Source organism: Pteropus alecto, unplaced genomic scaffold (assembly GCF_000325575.1).
Source record: "Pteropus alecto unplaced genomic scaffold, ASM32557v1 scaffold146, whole genome shotgun sequence".
NCBI lineage: Eukaryota > Metazoa > Chordata > Mammalia > Chiroptera > Pteropodidae > Pteropus > Pteropus alecto.
Window position 1 is genome coordinate 8,635,110 of NW_006442107.1, and position 14,904 is coordinate 8,650,013.

Sequence of the window (14,904 nt, forward strand, 5' to 3'; positions counted from 1 at the left end):
AATATCTTTTAGTGGATTTGTACCACCAGAGGCAGTCATGAAACTTTAAGTCTTTGATGAAGTACAAGTCAAATATACTGGGAAAAGGCAAACAGACTTCTATGAGAAAGAAATTAGATGCATCCAAAGACAGAAAGATTCATCTTTCTTCACTTATTACAGTAAGACAAGTGATTGAAGAGGGAAATGGAATAAGAAACATTAAATTGCTTTTTAGTTGGTGCAGATTTCAATGGGATATACCTTTTTACAGGAAAGTTAAACCAGACCTTGCCTTACATGTACGGGAATGAGTAAATAACTAAAAGCTTTATGTTTTTAATTTAGAGATTTGATTCTCTTTTCCTTTTATCTCCATCTTCCAGCCTCCAAACCTTACTCTCCTTAAAGTGCATATCATCCAGGGAATCGTAACATTACTTAAGAACATTTAGTTTAAGTAATTAACCAAATGATAATATAATTATCTACTGGGCTCTGATCCAGGCACCATCCCTGGTGCTTTGGAGAATACAATGCTGAATGATCTTTCTCTCAGGTAGTTTAGAGTCTAGTGATGGGAAGGAGAGCAAAGCACATTAATTACAATAAAAGAGTCATAAGTGCATAGATCTAGACTGTTAAGTACTGAGCACGTTTGCCAAGAGGAAACAAAACTAGAAGACAGCTGTCAAAAACCATTTTCATAAAATCTCCTTTAAAATAGATAAATATATTCTCGATGGGACAAAGCTCCAGATTCACTCCCCGTAAAAATAGAAAAAAAAATCCCTGTTCCCCAAAACTGATCCAAACTAGTTAACTTTATAGCCTAATTCCTGTCCCCATGATCAGCCAAAAGACTTCCCCGATTGTGGCTTTCAAACCTGCCCCATTCAGAAGTTGTTCTTTCACATAAACCCTATTTCCAGTTACCTATGGATAGTTCCTTTTAGGTATCTAGTGTCAACTCTAGCTAGAAAAGTGCAAATCTTTATTGTGACACAATGACCCTTAAGCTTTTTACCTTCTCAATCAACTTCTTTCTGTTATGACCTGTTTTCTAGGCTCCAGAGGTACAAAAAATGAAGTGAATTATTTTCCTTGGAGAGGTAGTATGATAGAATGTGTCTCTGATTTCCTAATTGGTAGCTCTAGGACTTGATATTATTTAGTATCTCTATATTTTAATTTTTCCTATCTCATGTGGGAGCTAATAATATGGAATGCAGAGGTAGGGCATGTGCAAAAGCCCAACCAATGGCCCGGTATTATTGACTGAACCATCTATAGCATTTTTCCATTTCTTCTCTCTCGTGCCCAAATTCATGGCCATCAAGTCTTTCCTCCTTGAAATGTCAGAAATATTTTTCTTCTATTTCTCTGTATCGTGACCTCTCATTCAAGAATTTTCCCTTCTATTTATTCCCCCACTGAAATTTACTTCAGGCTTACTACAACGGCCTTCAAGAGTTTTTCCTTATCTTCAACCTCTCTTCTCTCCCTTGCTCCAACTATTGCCAGACCAATTTTATTGAAATAGGGCCACATGATAATAATAATAAAATGATCTTGTTCTTGTCTTCCTGTCATACCTAATCCAAAACCTAGCTGTCAGGGCTTTCAGGAATGTGATTTCACTCGACAATAGGAAGATGCCATTCTTGACATGGGCCTTACTCATGTCTCTTTCTGTAGCATCATTTCCCATATGATGCTACAGTCCCCCTACCCCATGTCCCTCACTTTCTCCCCAACCCTATACTTCACACCACCTTGTGCATCTGTCATTGTCCAGTTTTGTGCCCCTCACAGGGGTCAGGAAGCTTCTGTAGTGACTTAACATCTGAGCAGAATTACCACCACCTCTTCCTCTGGCTGGGAGACCTGCCCAGAGAACCTCTCTTGGAGTTCTCACATGTGCCCTTCACTGCTTTTTTGTGGTTATACCATGTCAATGGGGCTAGTTTCACGGGCCTGTGATTTTTGCAGTTGCCCATGGCTCTATACTCAGAGGGCCCTCCACTTGATTAATGTTCTGCTGTTGCTGTCTTGAAATTCTTAGTTTTTGAACGAGGGTCCCCACATCTTCATTTTGCACTAGGCCCATGGATTATGTAGGCTGTTCTACATTGCAGCCTTAGTATTTATTTTGAGTTGTATTGAGGTAAGAGCTTTACAGGAGTTATCTTCATTATAGTCAGACTCTAGGCACCCTGAATCCTCCAGTATTCAATGCTACATCAGAATCAATGGACTTTTAATTACAAAACAGCCAGAAAACAATAAAATTGCAATAAGTACATACCTATCAATAGAGAACCTCTGTGCACTGTTGGTAGGAATGCAAATTGATGCAGCCATTATGGAAAACAGTATGGAAGTTTCTCAAAAAATTAAAACTAGAACTACCATATGATTCAGCTATTCTCCTTCTGAGTATTTCTGAAGAAAACAAAAACACTAACTCAAAAAAGGTACCTTTACCCCCATGTTTATCACATCATTGTTTACAATAGCCAAGCTATCGAAACAACACAAGTGTCTGTCAACAGATGAAAGGATAATAAAAATTTGGCATATGCAATGAAATGTTATTTATCCATGAAAAGGGCATCTTGCCATTTGCAACAACATGGATGAACATTGAGGCCATTATGCTATGTGAAATAAATCAGAGAAAGAACTTATATGTGGACTCTAAAACAAAAACAAAACCAAAAAACCCCAAATCATAGATTCAGAGAACAGATTAATTGATGGTTGCCAGAGGTGGGGGGTGGGAGGTGGGCAAAATTGGTGAATGGGGTTAAAAGGTACAAATTTCAGTTGAAAATAAGTCTGGGGGATGTAATGTATGGCATGGTGACTATAGTTAGTAATACTATATTGTATATTTGAAAGTTGCTAAGAGTAAATTTTAAAAGTTCTCGTCACAAGAAAAAATTTAACCATGTGTGCTGATGGATGTCAACTAGACTTATTTTAGTGTTCATTTTCTGATATATACAAGTATTGAAATATTGTTGCACACCTGAAACTAATATAGTGTTACATGTCAATTATATCTCAATCAAAAAATTTTAAAAATGTAAAAGAATCAAGGGTCTTTTTAGTTTCTCAAGCATTAAAATAAAATTATTTTAACTATCATCCTCGATCTTAACATGCTGTTCTATTTTCTACAAAATAACTTTTCTGTTATCCTATTTGATAACAGTATTATCATGAAACAAGTCTACAAAATGTTTGTTGAGACTTAAATTGACAAAAACAATTAGAGACTTAGGTTGACAAATGCAATTAGAGACTTAGGAAACATGATACTGCAGATCCTGTTGCTATTGAGGTGGTTGTCCCTTATTTGAAACCCCTGCAAGAGAAATTGCATTCAGCTCTAGGTGCTCAGGGAGAGATTTGTGTCACCTGACACATTAGCATGTTGTTTTTATTGACCACAAAAGCAGTGTAATTGATTGTGTTTCACCTGTAGTTTTAGTTGTCTAAAAGTTGAGAGTCAAGTTGGCAGATCAAATCGTGTTCTCACTTTATCTTGGTTTTGATGTTCTAATTTTTATTTGTTTTTTTTCCATATTTATCCATATTTTCATTTTATTATATGTATTAAAGTCATTTCAAATTTTACATGCCTGTCACATAGTAAGTGCTAAATTAATATTTGATAAATGAGTTAGGCAGTATTCCATGACATAATGCATTCCCAAAAGTACATAAGTGTCACATATTGAAAGACAGATGACAAATATATAATGGTGAAGATAGTTATGTCTTCTGAAAACTACAAAATAATATAAAATCCTTAATTATATTTTGCCTTTCAGATATAATCTTTGATCATATAGTATCAGCATTTATAAAAGCTTTGTTCATTTCTATTTCAATTGAACATTCTTAACCAGCTTAAGCCATCAGATTGAGACTGAAGAACGACAACTCCTACTGATTTCAATTTTTGTACTTTGCATCAATTACAAATTTATGATACCTACATTTCCATCACTTTTATATCTTTATTTTTTATTCTCCCTTCTTTAAAAACATTCAAACAAAAGCAACAGCAATCACATTGCTCCATTGACAGACACCAAAAACTGAACTGTTGACTTGTATGCAGGCCACAGATGTTTAATTTCCATGTAAAATGCTCAACGTGAATCAGTAAAAGTTGTTTAAGTGTAATAATACACACTCTTTGGAAGTAGGGTTGCATGAAAGTTCAGGAGCTCTTTGAAAATAATAAATTTAAGAAAACAAACAAACAAACATCATACCTCATTTCCTTCCGCAAGCCCTCTTTGCCTTCCTTCTAAAAACTGCTCTCGTCCTTCCTGAAACCCCCAAGGTTCACTTAGTACTCAATCCCTCTTCATTCATTTTACCCAGGCCTAGTTATATTCCTCCAACCAGGACTGGGTCATTCTTTTTTTTTATATTAAGATATATTTCTTACCACTTGACATAGTGTTAGGTACAGGACTGACTTATTTTTTTGATTAACTATTTTGTACTAGGAGGATAAATTTAGGGTGGAGGTGTGGTTATTGTGGGCATGACAACCACTATAGACAATGCTATGTGTGTGTGGTCCTAGGAAATAGTTGAAAGTTGGGTTTGACTTTAGTGCTTAGTGCATTTTGTAAATAGTGAGGCATTCATATGTTGTAGTAGCACTAGTTGAATGCAATGAGGAGCTGATTTGGTCCCTAAGTTTCTGAATACCTGCTCGAACTTATTCTGATAATGAAGAAACTGGAAAATGAGCATAATCAAAAATTCTTTTCAGAATTAAGAGAATTTAATACAAAGAAGCATATCCAAAGGAATTGATCAAGCTGCAGTGTTGTACTCAAGAGTAGCTTGGAAGATATTAGCAATGCTTATGTTGGTAGCATTTTACACAGTGAGTCTGTTTTGTAGATATTTGCTGTTTATGGATAGCAAATGGTATCTAGTGATGTTCCTGAAAAATTAACCAACAAGTTTCACTTAAAGCAGGAAGCAAATGAGGAAGTTATTAACATTCAGGATACACAGAACATAAAGCATAGAGATCTTTAATTCATGGATAAATGAAGATGGAAGAAGCAACATGTTGAACATGACTTTTTCTTAGAAAGCGATTTCAGTATCATATATTATTAAGTTGATACATAGCGGCAGAGTTTCTCCTCAATTCTCTGGGCCCTACCAGCCTCCAGTGCATCTTTAAGTAAAACACACACCTATATACACCTATATAAAGGTAAACTAAGAGGAAGTATCCTCCCCATTTATTAGGATAATTTAATTATATGTTTTATTGGTGGAAAGATTCTTCTATTTGAAAAAAAAAACCCCAATGATTTTCTTATTAAGATATTTGAGGAATACTTCCACATTTATATTTAATGCAGCTCTAAGAGGATTTCATGCCTGTTCTCCCAGTGCAAGTTTCTATTCTGTAGGATTTGTACCAGAGATAATAATAGGATTAATTTGTATTGTATTTTAAAAATTCATCAAAGCATTTTCACATCCGTTCTCTCCTTTAATCCTTCCTACAACCCTGTAAGATGGGTTAAATGTGTATCCTAATCCCTTTTGACAAAAGAAGAAATCGAGGTGCTAAGGGGTTAGGTGATCTGTTAGAGGACTTGCTCTAAGTGAGTAATAAACCTAAAAGTTGTGTACTGTGCCTCCCAGATTTTGTGCCCTTAGATCATAAAGACCACTTTTGAACATAAACGCAGATTTATGTACTCTGTATCCCGGTGCAAAGCAAAATCAAACAAGAAGCCTTTTAAAAAAACTAATGCTAGCCATACCTGGAGACTGCAAATCAGATCAGATGCGAGGCCCAGGAAATCTATTTGCATGGTTGGATATTCACTCATTCATTCATCCAATATTACTCTCTGAATTTTACCTTCATATACTTTGCCTGTCTTCCTAATAGGTTGTTGGAGTTTTTCAAACTTATTAGTCTTATGGCATAATTATTGGTAAAGTAGTCAAATTTATTGTTTTTCCCTTATGTCTGTCAGAAAAAAAACCTGCAGTCCAAATTTTTTAAGAATTCAAAAATGAAAAAGCTATTTCATTTCTTATAACAAAATAAAATTCTTATCTAGAATCTATAAATGGATAATAAACATAGGAGATGTTCAACATGACTCATAAATAAATACAGATGAAGAAAACAAAGTACTATTTTTTTTATTCTTAAGTTTATAAAAGGTAGAAAAATTTGATAAGTGACATTTGTGAGAATGAGGGAAACAGGCGCTTTTATGTAATGTTGGAAGAAGAATTATGGGTACAATGTCTTTGGTGAGATTGGCACTATTTCTCAAAAGTAAAAATGTTTGTACTCTTTTGATCTAGTAATACTACCTCTCAAGTATACATAAATCTGTGAAACATGGATGTTTAATATACATTGCAACATTGTAATAGTAATAAAAGGAGGACATCTAAGTGTCTGTTTATAGGCAACTAGTTAAATTATGGTACATGCATAAAAGGAATTATGTATCCTTGAAAAATAATAATCAATACATGCTTATATGGAATGGTCTCCAAGGTGCATTAGGCTACTAAATCTTAAAGTTTAAAGTAAAAATTGTATAATGTTGTATAAAAAGTTGTGTAAAAGTGGAATGTATATGTCTATGCTGTATATACACAGACTATTTCTATAAGGATAAAGCAACTATTAACTGTCATGCATTTGGGAAGGAAAACTGGAAGTTTGAAGTGGGAAGAAAATTAATTTTATATACTTCTGTACCACTTAAATATTTTGCAATGTGTATTATTTTCAATACACAATAGACAATTAAAAATTAAGCATAATTTTAATGCTTAAAATAATAATTGGCAAATAGAGAACTGTAAGTTGTAAAATCTTCTCCAGTTTAGTTTGCACTTTTATTATGGTTTCAATCATATACAACTGATATAACAAGCCCACTTATATTTTCTTAAATATTACATATGTTTCTATGATGATTCTATCATTTTTGTTTGAAAATTCATCATAAGTATGGGAGGCGTTATTTAGCAATTTCAGTCCATAATTCTCTAGTCTATCCATGTCAGCTACAGGATTTTGATTGAGGCATGGGGTTTTCAAAATGAAAGAATGTCAATTATAAGGGACCTCAGACATTTTTTTATCCTACCTTGTTTTGGAGATGAAGAAACTGAGACCCAGTAGGATTTGTTTCCCCCATGTTAGTATGTTTCACTCACATGGTGAAATTTAGGATTAAGTTAAAGTAAAATTTAATAGTAAGTAAGTTTGATATATTGAGAGTCAGGAAACCTAAGTTATTCAAACCAACTCTACATTAGCTGGTTGTCCATCCTTGAACAAGTCCCCTTTCCTCTCAGGCTTAAGTTCTTACAACTTGTAATGATTGTTTGAACCCAGTGAAACTGGATCCATTCCATTTTGACTGAAAACAATTTTAGAAATTCACCCATCAAGTCAGGACCTTAACTTTATTACTCTGTAGACTTGTATGTACCCCAATTTTCCAAAATTTCTGGATCTATCTAAATGCTCACATTCACATTTAACACAGTCAAGCCATGTTAACATTTGTTTAGACAATTACCTTGAGCAGGACATTTTAGTAGTTCTTATAAACACTTTGCTTGTTGAATATACATCTTCACCTCGAAATGCAAATACAACTCAAGTTCATGTGAAACTTCCTTTATCTCACAAATTATCCAATGTGTTCTTATATTCCTTTATTGTTTAACATGGCTTGTTCCACAGCCAGAGTCTAAGTTTTCTATTTCCCATTGCATGAACCTAATTAGCCCTTGTGATTTTAACAGTGGATTCAGAATAATAGTGAAAAAAAGATATTTCTGACTGAGAAATGTTTCAGATTGCAATTCAAATCTAATATTGAATTTTCAGTTGGCAGAAAGTTGTAGTTTAGATGGGATCAACATGAAAAACTGATACAGCAATGACCCTCAGGTTGGGACATCGATGCACTGTGGAATGTGATTCTCTCAAGAGAGAAGAGGATGGAAGTATCAACAGAACGTAGACATGAACCCATGACTCAGCATTCAAAATCCCTTTATTTATATACCTCAGGGAGACAAATCTAGGAATACCCAAACATATAATCGAGTCTGCAATTAACTGTGCTAATAACTTCATTCATTCACAAGGATAATAAGAGTTAAACTCTAATTTCTTTCCATGTTTTTTGAGGAAGAAATTCTAGATTTTAATGTTTTGAGTATGCAAATTTAGATTCCTTTCCCTAAAACTAGGTCATTAAAGAAAAAATTATTAAAAGTAGTCTATGGCCATGCTACCCTGAACAAGCCCGATCCCGTCTGATCTCAGAAGCTAAGCAGGGTTGGGCCTGGTTAGTACTTGGATGGGAGACCACCTAGGAAGACCAGGTGCTGTAGGCATAAAAAATAAAAAACAAGGGATTGTAAAGTGACAAGGTCCTTGCAATCTGTGACGTCACCCAAGGATTGCCTTGCCTAAAAAAAATTATTAAAAGTATATGTGTATATATATATATATATATATACACACACACACACATACATACTCTCCAACATTACATTTGTGAATCTGCCATTTAACATAATCTCCCCCAAGATCTCATAAATCTCTTATGATCAACGATCAACATCCTGAAGAATTTAAAACATTTAGACCTCATATTGCTTTTCTATATGCAAAGCCCATTAATATACTTCTAGAAAATTTTTATCCAAACGCTTACTCTCATAATTTGTCTGCTTTTGACTTTTTATTGATGTTATGTGTTGGCTTTGCTGTTCTAAATTGCATCACAATTTTGCTATTTTCCTGCAGGCAGAATTCACAGCCATGAGGGAGCAGTACATGCGAGGTGGGGAGGGATTTATCATCTGCTACTCTGTCACTGACCGCCAATCGTTCCAGGAGGCTGCCAAGTTTAAAGAGCTCATTTTTCAGGTCCGTCACACCTATGAAATTCCCCTGGTGCTGGTGGGTAACAAAATTGACCTGGAACAGTTCCGCCAGGTGAGTGCCAATTTTATCTGTTAGCTTCTGTTGTTTCCTCTAAGGATACATAGTACCAAGTATGGTTGTTTTCCAAGGTTTATATAGAGAATTATGGGAATGAAGTGATGCACAGCATTTTTGTAAGACATTTTTGATGTCCTCATAGAGATTGTGTCAGCTACCATAATATATCCCACTCACATACTCCTTTGCAGGGTCCTTACCTCACTTTGTCAGTAGGCAGAATGTTTCTCCCATTTTCTTGGATCTGGGCTGGTCTTATGACTTGTTTTGAGCAGTAGAATGTAGTAGAAGTAATGCTGTTTAACTTCTGAGGTTGAGCCTTAAGAGTTCAACAGGTTCTGCCTTTGCCATTTGAAACACTTGGTGTTGGGATATACCTCTAACTGCCATGTAGAGAAGATCAAGCTAAGCACTTGAGAGAGCCAAGTGTACAATGCAATATCTGTTCACAACTGTCAAGGCACCACACATGTGAGTAAAGCCATTCTGCATGTTTCAGCATCAGCCACCATCTGACTGCAACCTCACAAGTTAACCTAGCCAATTCACATGAAACAGAAAAACTTCCCAGCTAAGCCCTGTCTGGATTTCTGACCCACAGAATCCTGGGCAAATTGTTTAAACCACCATGTTTTGGAGTAATTTTTCCATGCAGCAATAGTTAAAAGAAAACCCTTCCCAACTTCCATAATCAGCAAGCTACTACTTCTCAGTTTTAATAAGAAATGACTCCTATATACCATCAGTCTGCTTCAAGCTGCCCCTGCTGTGTCATTGAGATCCTCAGTCTCACAATTTCTCCAATCAAAATTGATAAAGCAGAAACTATACCTCGTTTAGACTGAGATCCATTACCAGACTTCATGTAGTTTATAGTTATAGTTTACTCCCATTTGACCATACACTAACTATCAGGGCTTGATGGGCAAACTATGATGGCCTGGTCTCTGAGATGTCCACAAGGTAATGATACTTCAGGTGTCTTTAGGTCTCTGAAGAGACTAAAAAAACAAAAATCTAGTTCAGGGACCAGACAAATCATTTCACAATTCCCTCGTTGTGACTCATTTTTCACAAAGTTACATTTGCATACTGAGAAGTTGCATGCAAATAAAATTTTTGTAAATAAAATTCTCTAAATTGAGTGGCTTAGTTATAATTTGAGATGTTTTAACTTTATTTGCATTGACCTTAAATTTGAACTGGGTTTAAATAGATTGTTATTCCAATTAATGACTTATTTTTAGATTTCTTAAAGTAGCCTGCTAATAAAACCTTTAGTTAAGGTGAGAATTTTCACTAAAGCAATTACTTTTCTCTTACATTGTTTTATATGTTTGGATTTTCGTATCTAATGCATTTTAAGTTTTCTCAAAGTGAAAAGTTCTCATATGGAGCTAATGTTTATAAATTTATGCCTAACACAGAAACACATTGCTCTAATTTAGTGCAATACATTTTTTTGATGACTTTTTCTGTCTATTTTATTTAAAAGTCTAAGTGTCTTAAAGTAGTAGGTATTTCTTAGGAGCTATATTTTGTCTCCTTTGCACCTGTTCTTCTGTCTTGCTTTATTGTTTCTCTTTCTCCTAAGCAATGTTTAATGTAATATGGTTACATTATTATTATGGTTACATTATTATGGGATATAAGTTCAAGTTTTTCTCACCAGCTAAATATGAATCTATTCTCAGTACTTGACAGAAAGAAGAGAAGTATAGCTCTAGTGGTGAAAACTTCAGATACTCCTCTGAACAGTGGTAGGGGGCTTTGCTTTTTTGTTTCGTTTTGTTTTAGGACTTCTAGGAAGTAGCACGAGGGAGCACCCTGAGATGGAAATGTACATCAATGTCCATCTTTATTGCAATGAGCAGTGATGCGATATTCACAAGCATCACAAATGTCTGAATCAAATACCAAAAAAGACATAAAACTGTATAATTATGCAGATTTTACAGACTTTGCCTTTTGGATAAAAGCACGTAAACAAGATAGGCACAGAAAGTGCAAGAACCATGAAAACTCAAATTACAATCTTTTAAAAAATGTTCATGTATCAAAGTCTCAAATGATGAAGTGATGTGCAAATTTGGCTTCTGGTGTTTGTGATGGAAATAATTATTCCTATAATTGTAGAGTGGTTTTCCTTTTCAAAATGTTTTCGACTTACACTTTTAATCCTATAATTGTCCTGTATAGAGAGACAAGCATACGATGGATGAGGATATTTGATAAGTGAATATATTGACAGAAATTGACTTTGATAAACAATTACTGTTTATGACGAAATTAAAACTAAAACCCAGATCGCGTGTACTTCTTTCATTATATCAGTATTCAAAGGTTAGGTCTCTGTTTTTGTTTTTGTTTTTGTTTTTAATCTAAAACAAAAACGAAGATGCTGACACTTGCATATTTTATAGCTCAGAGGATTTTTGTGAAGATTCCTAGAGTAATAAAGTAGCAAGGAGCTGGAGAGAAATTATGGGGTGCTTTGATTTAGTGCTGGTAGTCAGAGAAGTAAGATTCTCACTCAGTAGCATTTCCTCCTTGGTTTACACTGAAAAAAGGTTGAAAGGAAAACTATTTCTTACCATTTTTGTTTGGTAGGGTAAGGCGGCAGCTGCATTCTTTACATGTTTTGGTGAATCCCAAATCCTTTTCTACCAAGAAAAATAAATGAATTTTAGTGCTTAATGTTTTTATCATTTCCTGCTTTAAGCTAATGTATCGAAGGGCTCTGTTTAAAGTAGTGTTTTATCTGGGAACAATAGTCATTTTGATGCTGATGATGTTGATATGTTTAGTTATTTGGAAGGCTCTGCGCCAGGCACTTAACACACATAACTGTATTTATTCCTTCCCATGAATAGGCTCCTTTATGACACCTATTTACCTAAGAGTCAACTGACTCTTTAATACATTCAGTAACTTGCTCAAGGTCACACAGCTCGTTAGAATTGAGAGGCAATACCCAATGTGTTCTGATTTGAAATCTCACTATGTTACACTGTTGCCTTGCAAACCATTGTTATTTTTTATGAATTAGTTTTTCCATATCAGCTTCAGGATCTTAGCATGCTCCTCAGAGAATGGAATATAAGTAATTGTGTTTTATTGGCAAGTCAGAGCAGGAAGGATCAGAGTAACTCTTTAGATATGGAGAGAGGTGCGCCGGGACTTGGACAAGCCAGTAACAGCCAGAAGTTGGAGGGATGAGTGTGAGGAAAAATAAAAGTAAAGAAATGAGGTAAAAACTACTGAAAAGTGCTGTTTTCTAATCAACTGAACAATTTTGTCCGAAGTGCATCCAGGCTACCCTAAAGCCTTTTTAAAATTCTCAGACATTAAGCCCCTGGGTTTCCGTGGACTTTGTCCCTATTTATCATGTCTTCTATTGTCACACTGGGGAATGGAAGGGGATAATTCCTGTTTTTTATTTTTGCAAAACCCTGACCCACTGTGCAAATAAAAGTAGTGCTATGAATGGAATGAGTTCCAGGGATTTGGGAGCTAGATTAGAAAAGTTTACGTCAGTTGCAGACCACAAACTGGTTTTATCCTGAATATAGACCACGAGAAACCCCTCAGTGCTGACAGTTTAATTGCAGCTTAATACTCAGCTTGAAGCCTTGAAACTGCTTTCCACAGTCTGTGTAACTCTTCGAGTGCTGACTGGGGATCCTATAAGGCCCTCTGTTATTCTTCAGTGAGATAGCTAAAATGGAAATGGTTTGATTCCTTTACTGAGAGGGGCATATGGAAGCTGTGGGAATCAAGAATCTCTGTATTAAGAAAAATAACATCTATTTAGAGTTATATCAAGTATCTACTTTTATTTGCAGAGTGGTGGCAGCTTTGGAGCTCAGTAAAGGAATGAGTAAGCCAGTTTTTAAGGACTTTCTATTCTTCTCAGGAAGGATCTATACATGTAAAGTAGGCGGAAAACCATACTAAACAACAAAACTAAATATTGAACAATATGGCAACATGCATAACTGCAATTGTTGTTGAAAACTAGAAAAGATAATATGGGCAGAATTTTTGAGAAAGAAGATGCCAAATGGAGAAGCATCCTGACCAGGTAGGAAGAATCAGGTGAATGGTGATAGTTCTTTTAGGAAAGACCAGCTGGAGTAACTCTAGAGCGTAGGAAATGAATCGTGGGCTGTGAGTGTGCACAAGCCATGGGACACTCAGGAGAAGTTGGCAAGACTAGCCTGCCCAGTGCACACATATCAAGAACAATTTTATAGACAGGCCTGCCTTAAGACACAATCAAAACAAAACATAAATGTGTACCAGAGTATATTGAATATGCTGTGATAATTAACTGCAAATACCACTCGAATTTAAAAAGTAGCTCTTAATTCATATTTTATCATCAGTATATTATATAATCCATATAAACACATTTCCAAATTAGGGTTTTTTTTTTATGGAAAAAGAAAGGTTTGGTAATTTGCCCAATATTATGAGGATAGGCACTCAAACTTAAGAATTATTTAGCCCTATTTATCTTTTCTATGGCATTTTCTTTCTATGCTATTTCATTTAATTAAAAATGCAAATATATTCCAGTTAAGATGGGAAACAAAACAGAGCTTAGAGATTTATGTAATTTATCTAAACTGGTAAGTTGTGGAACTGGAATTTGAACTCAAATCAATTTTCTGACACTCTTTTTTTTTTGATAACATTTTCTCATTCAATATATTTGCCAAATATTTAATAATTGTTCAGTAAGTATCAGGCACTCTTTTAGAATTGGGTTGTTTATGAGTTGAATATGACAGATAAAAACTATCTGTAAGAATCTGAAATTATAGCAAAGGAAGCAGATAATGAACAATTTGTGTACCAACTGCACACTGCAAAAAATAGTGCTATGAATAAAATTACATACACATACATTCATACGTGTGTGTGTGTTCACACATACATTCATTTGAAGATAAATTATTCCAAACATTTGAGCAGGCACGAATGCATTTTTATTGTCAGGCTAGCTGTTGTGTGGGGCAAGAATGAAAACAGCAGGACCACTTAGGAGCCTTGGTCTTCAGGATGAGGAATGATGGTAGCTTTTAGGAGAGCAATAGCACTATTCAGATTCCATACTGATGCAGCAAACTGACTAGATGACAGGTGACAAAATTATACTGAGGTGTAGAGACCTTTCATGTAGGGACAAACTGCTACATTCCTCAGTGGTACTTGAGGTCATCATCGTATTATCACTTAATACTGTGGGTGTCTGTGATGAACTTCTCAAGACATAGTTAGAAAACATAATTTAGCAAATATAGTTTAGAAAGTAATAAAGCATATGGTCAAAAGAATCAGATAGTCCTGAGTTGAATCTTTACTGAGATAGTTGCTGTATTCTTGGACAAATGAGTGGAAGACATAAGATATAGATCAAATTTCTCCTTCAGAGAAGTACTTCCTGAACAGCACAGAAGTAGGAGGTGTAGTCAATAGACATTTTCCAGCTGTCAAATGTTTCAGAGTCAGCCTTAGCTACACAGTCTCCTTGCCTGAGGTCATACCCTTCCTGGAGAAACCCATTTCCAGTGAGGTGTGGGCATGAATGTCCAGCCATTGCAGCCCAGTGTGAGACACTGCGACAGGCAAATCTTGCTCCACATCCCCCTGCTGGTTTGGCACAGACTTTGTGGAGCTCGTATTGTCATTCAGTTTCTCTCTCTGCCCAATCCTGCTTCATTCTTCCTTTCATAAATGTTGATCTCTAATAATATTATATATCCCAAATTCTATCCCACTGTCTGCTTCTATAAAATGTGACTAATACCTCTTATAGGTTATTGGGAGTGTTGGATGAAATAATGTTGGTAGGT

General features: G+C 35.2%; 1 protein-coding gene and 1 non-coding gene across 2 annotated transcripts in view; both read left to right on the forward strand.

The window, feature by feature from the left end:
- The window catches only part of RIT2 (Ras like without CAAX 2), a 312,137-nt gene that overhangs the window by 149,844 nt on the left and 147,389 nt on the right, over positions 1-14,904 (forward strand). The window contains exon 4 of the mRNA XM_006919944.1: positions 8,846-9,037. Coding sequence (XP_006920006.1) covers positions 8,846-9,037 — 192 coding nt within the window. The remainder of the gene's footprint in view (positions 1-8,845; positions 9,038-14,904) is intronic.
- Positions 8,312-8,430, forward strand: LOC112469346. The gene has a single exon (XR_003042610.1). It is a non-coding gene; the product is annotated as a 5S ribosomal RNA (ribosomal RNA).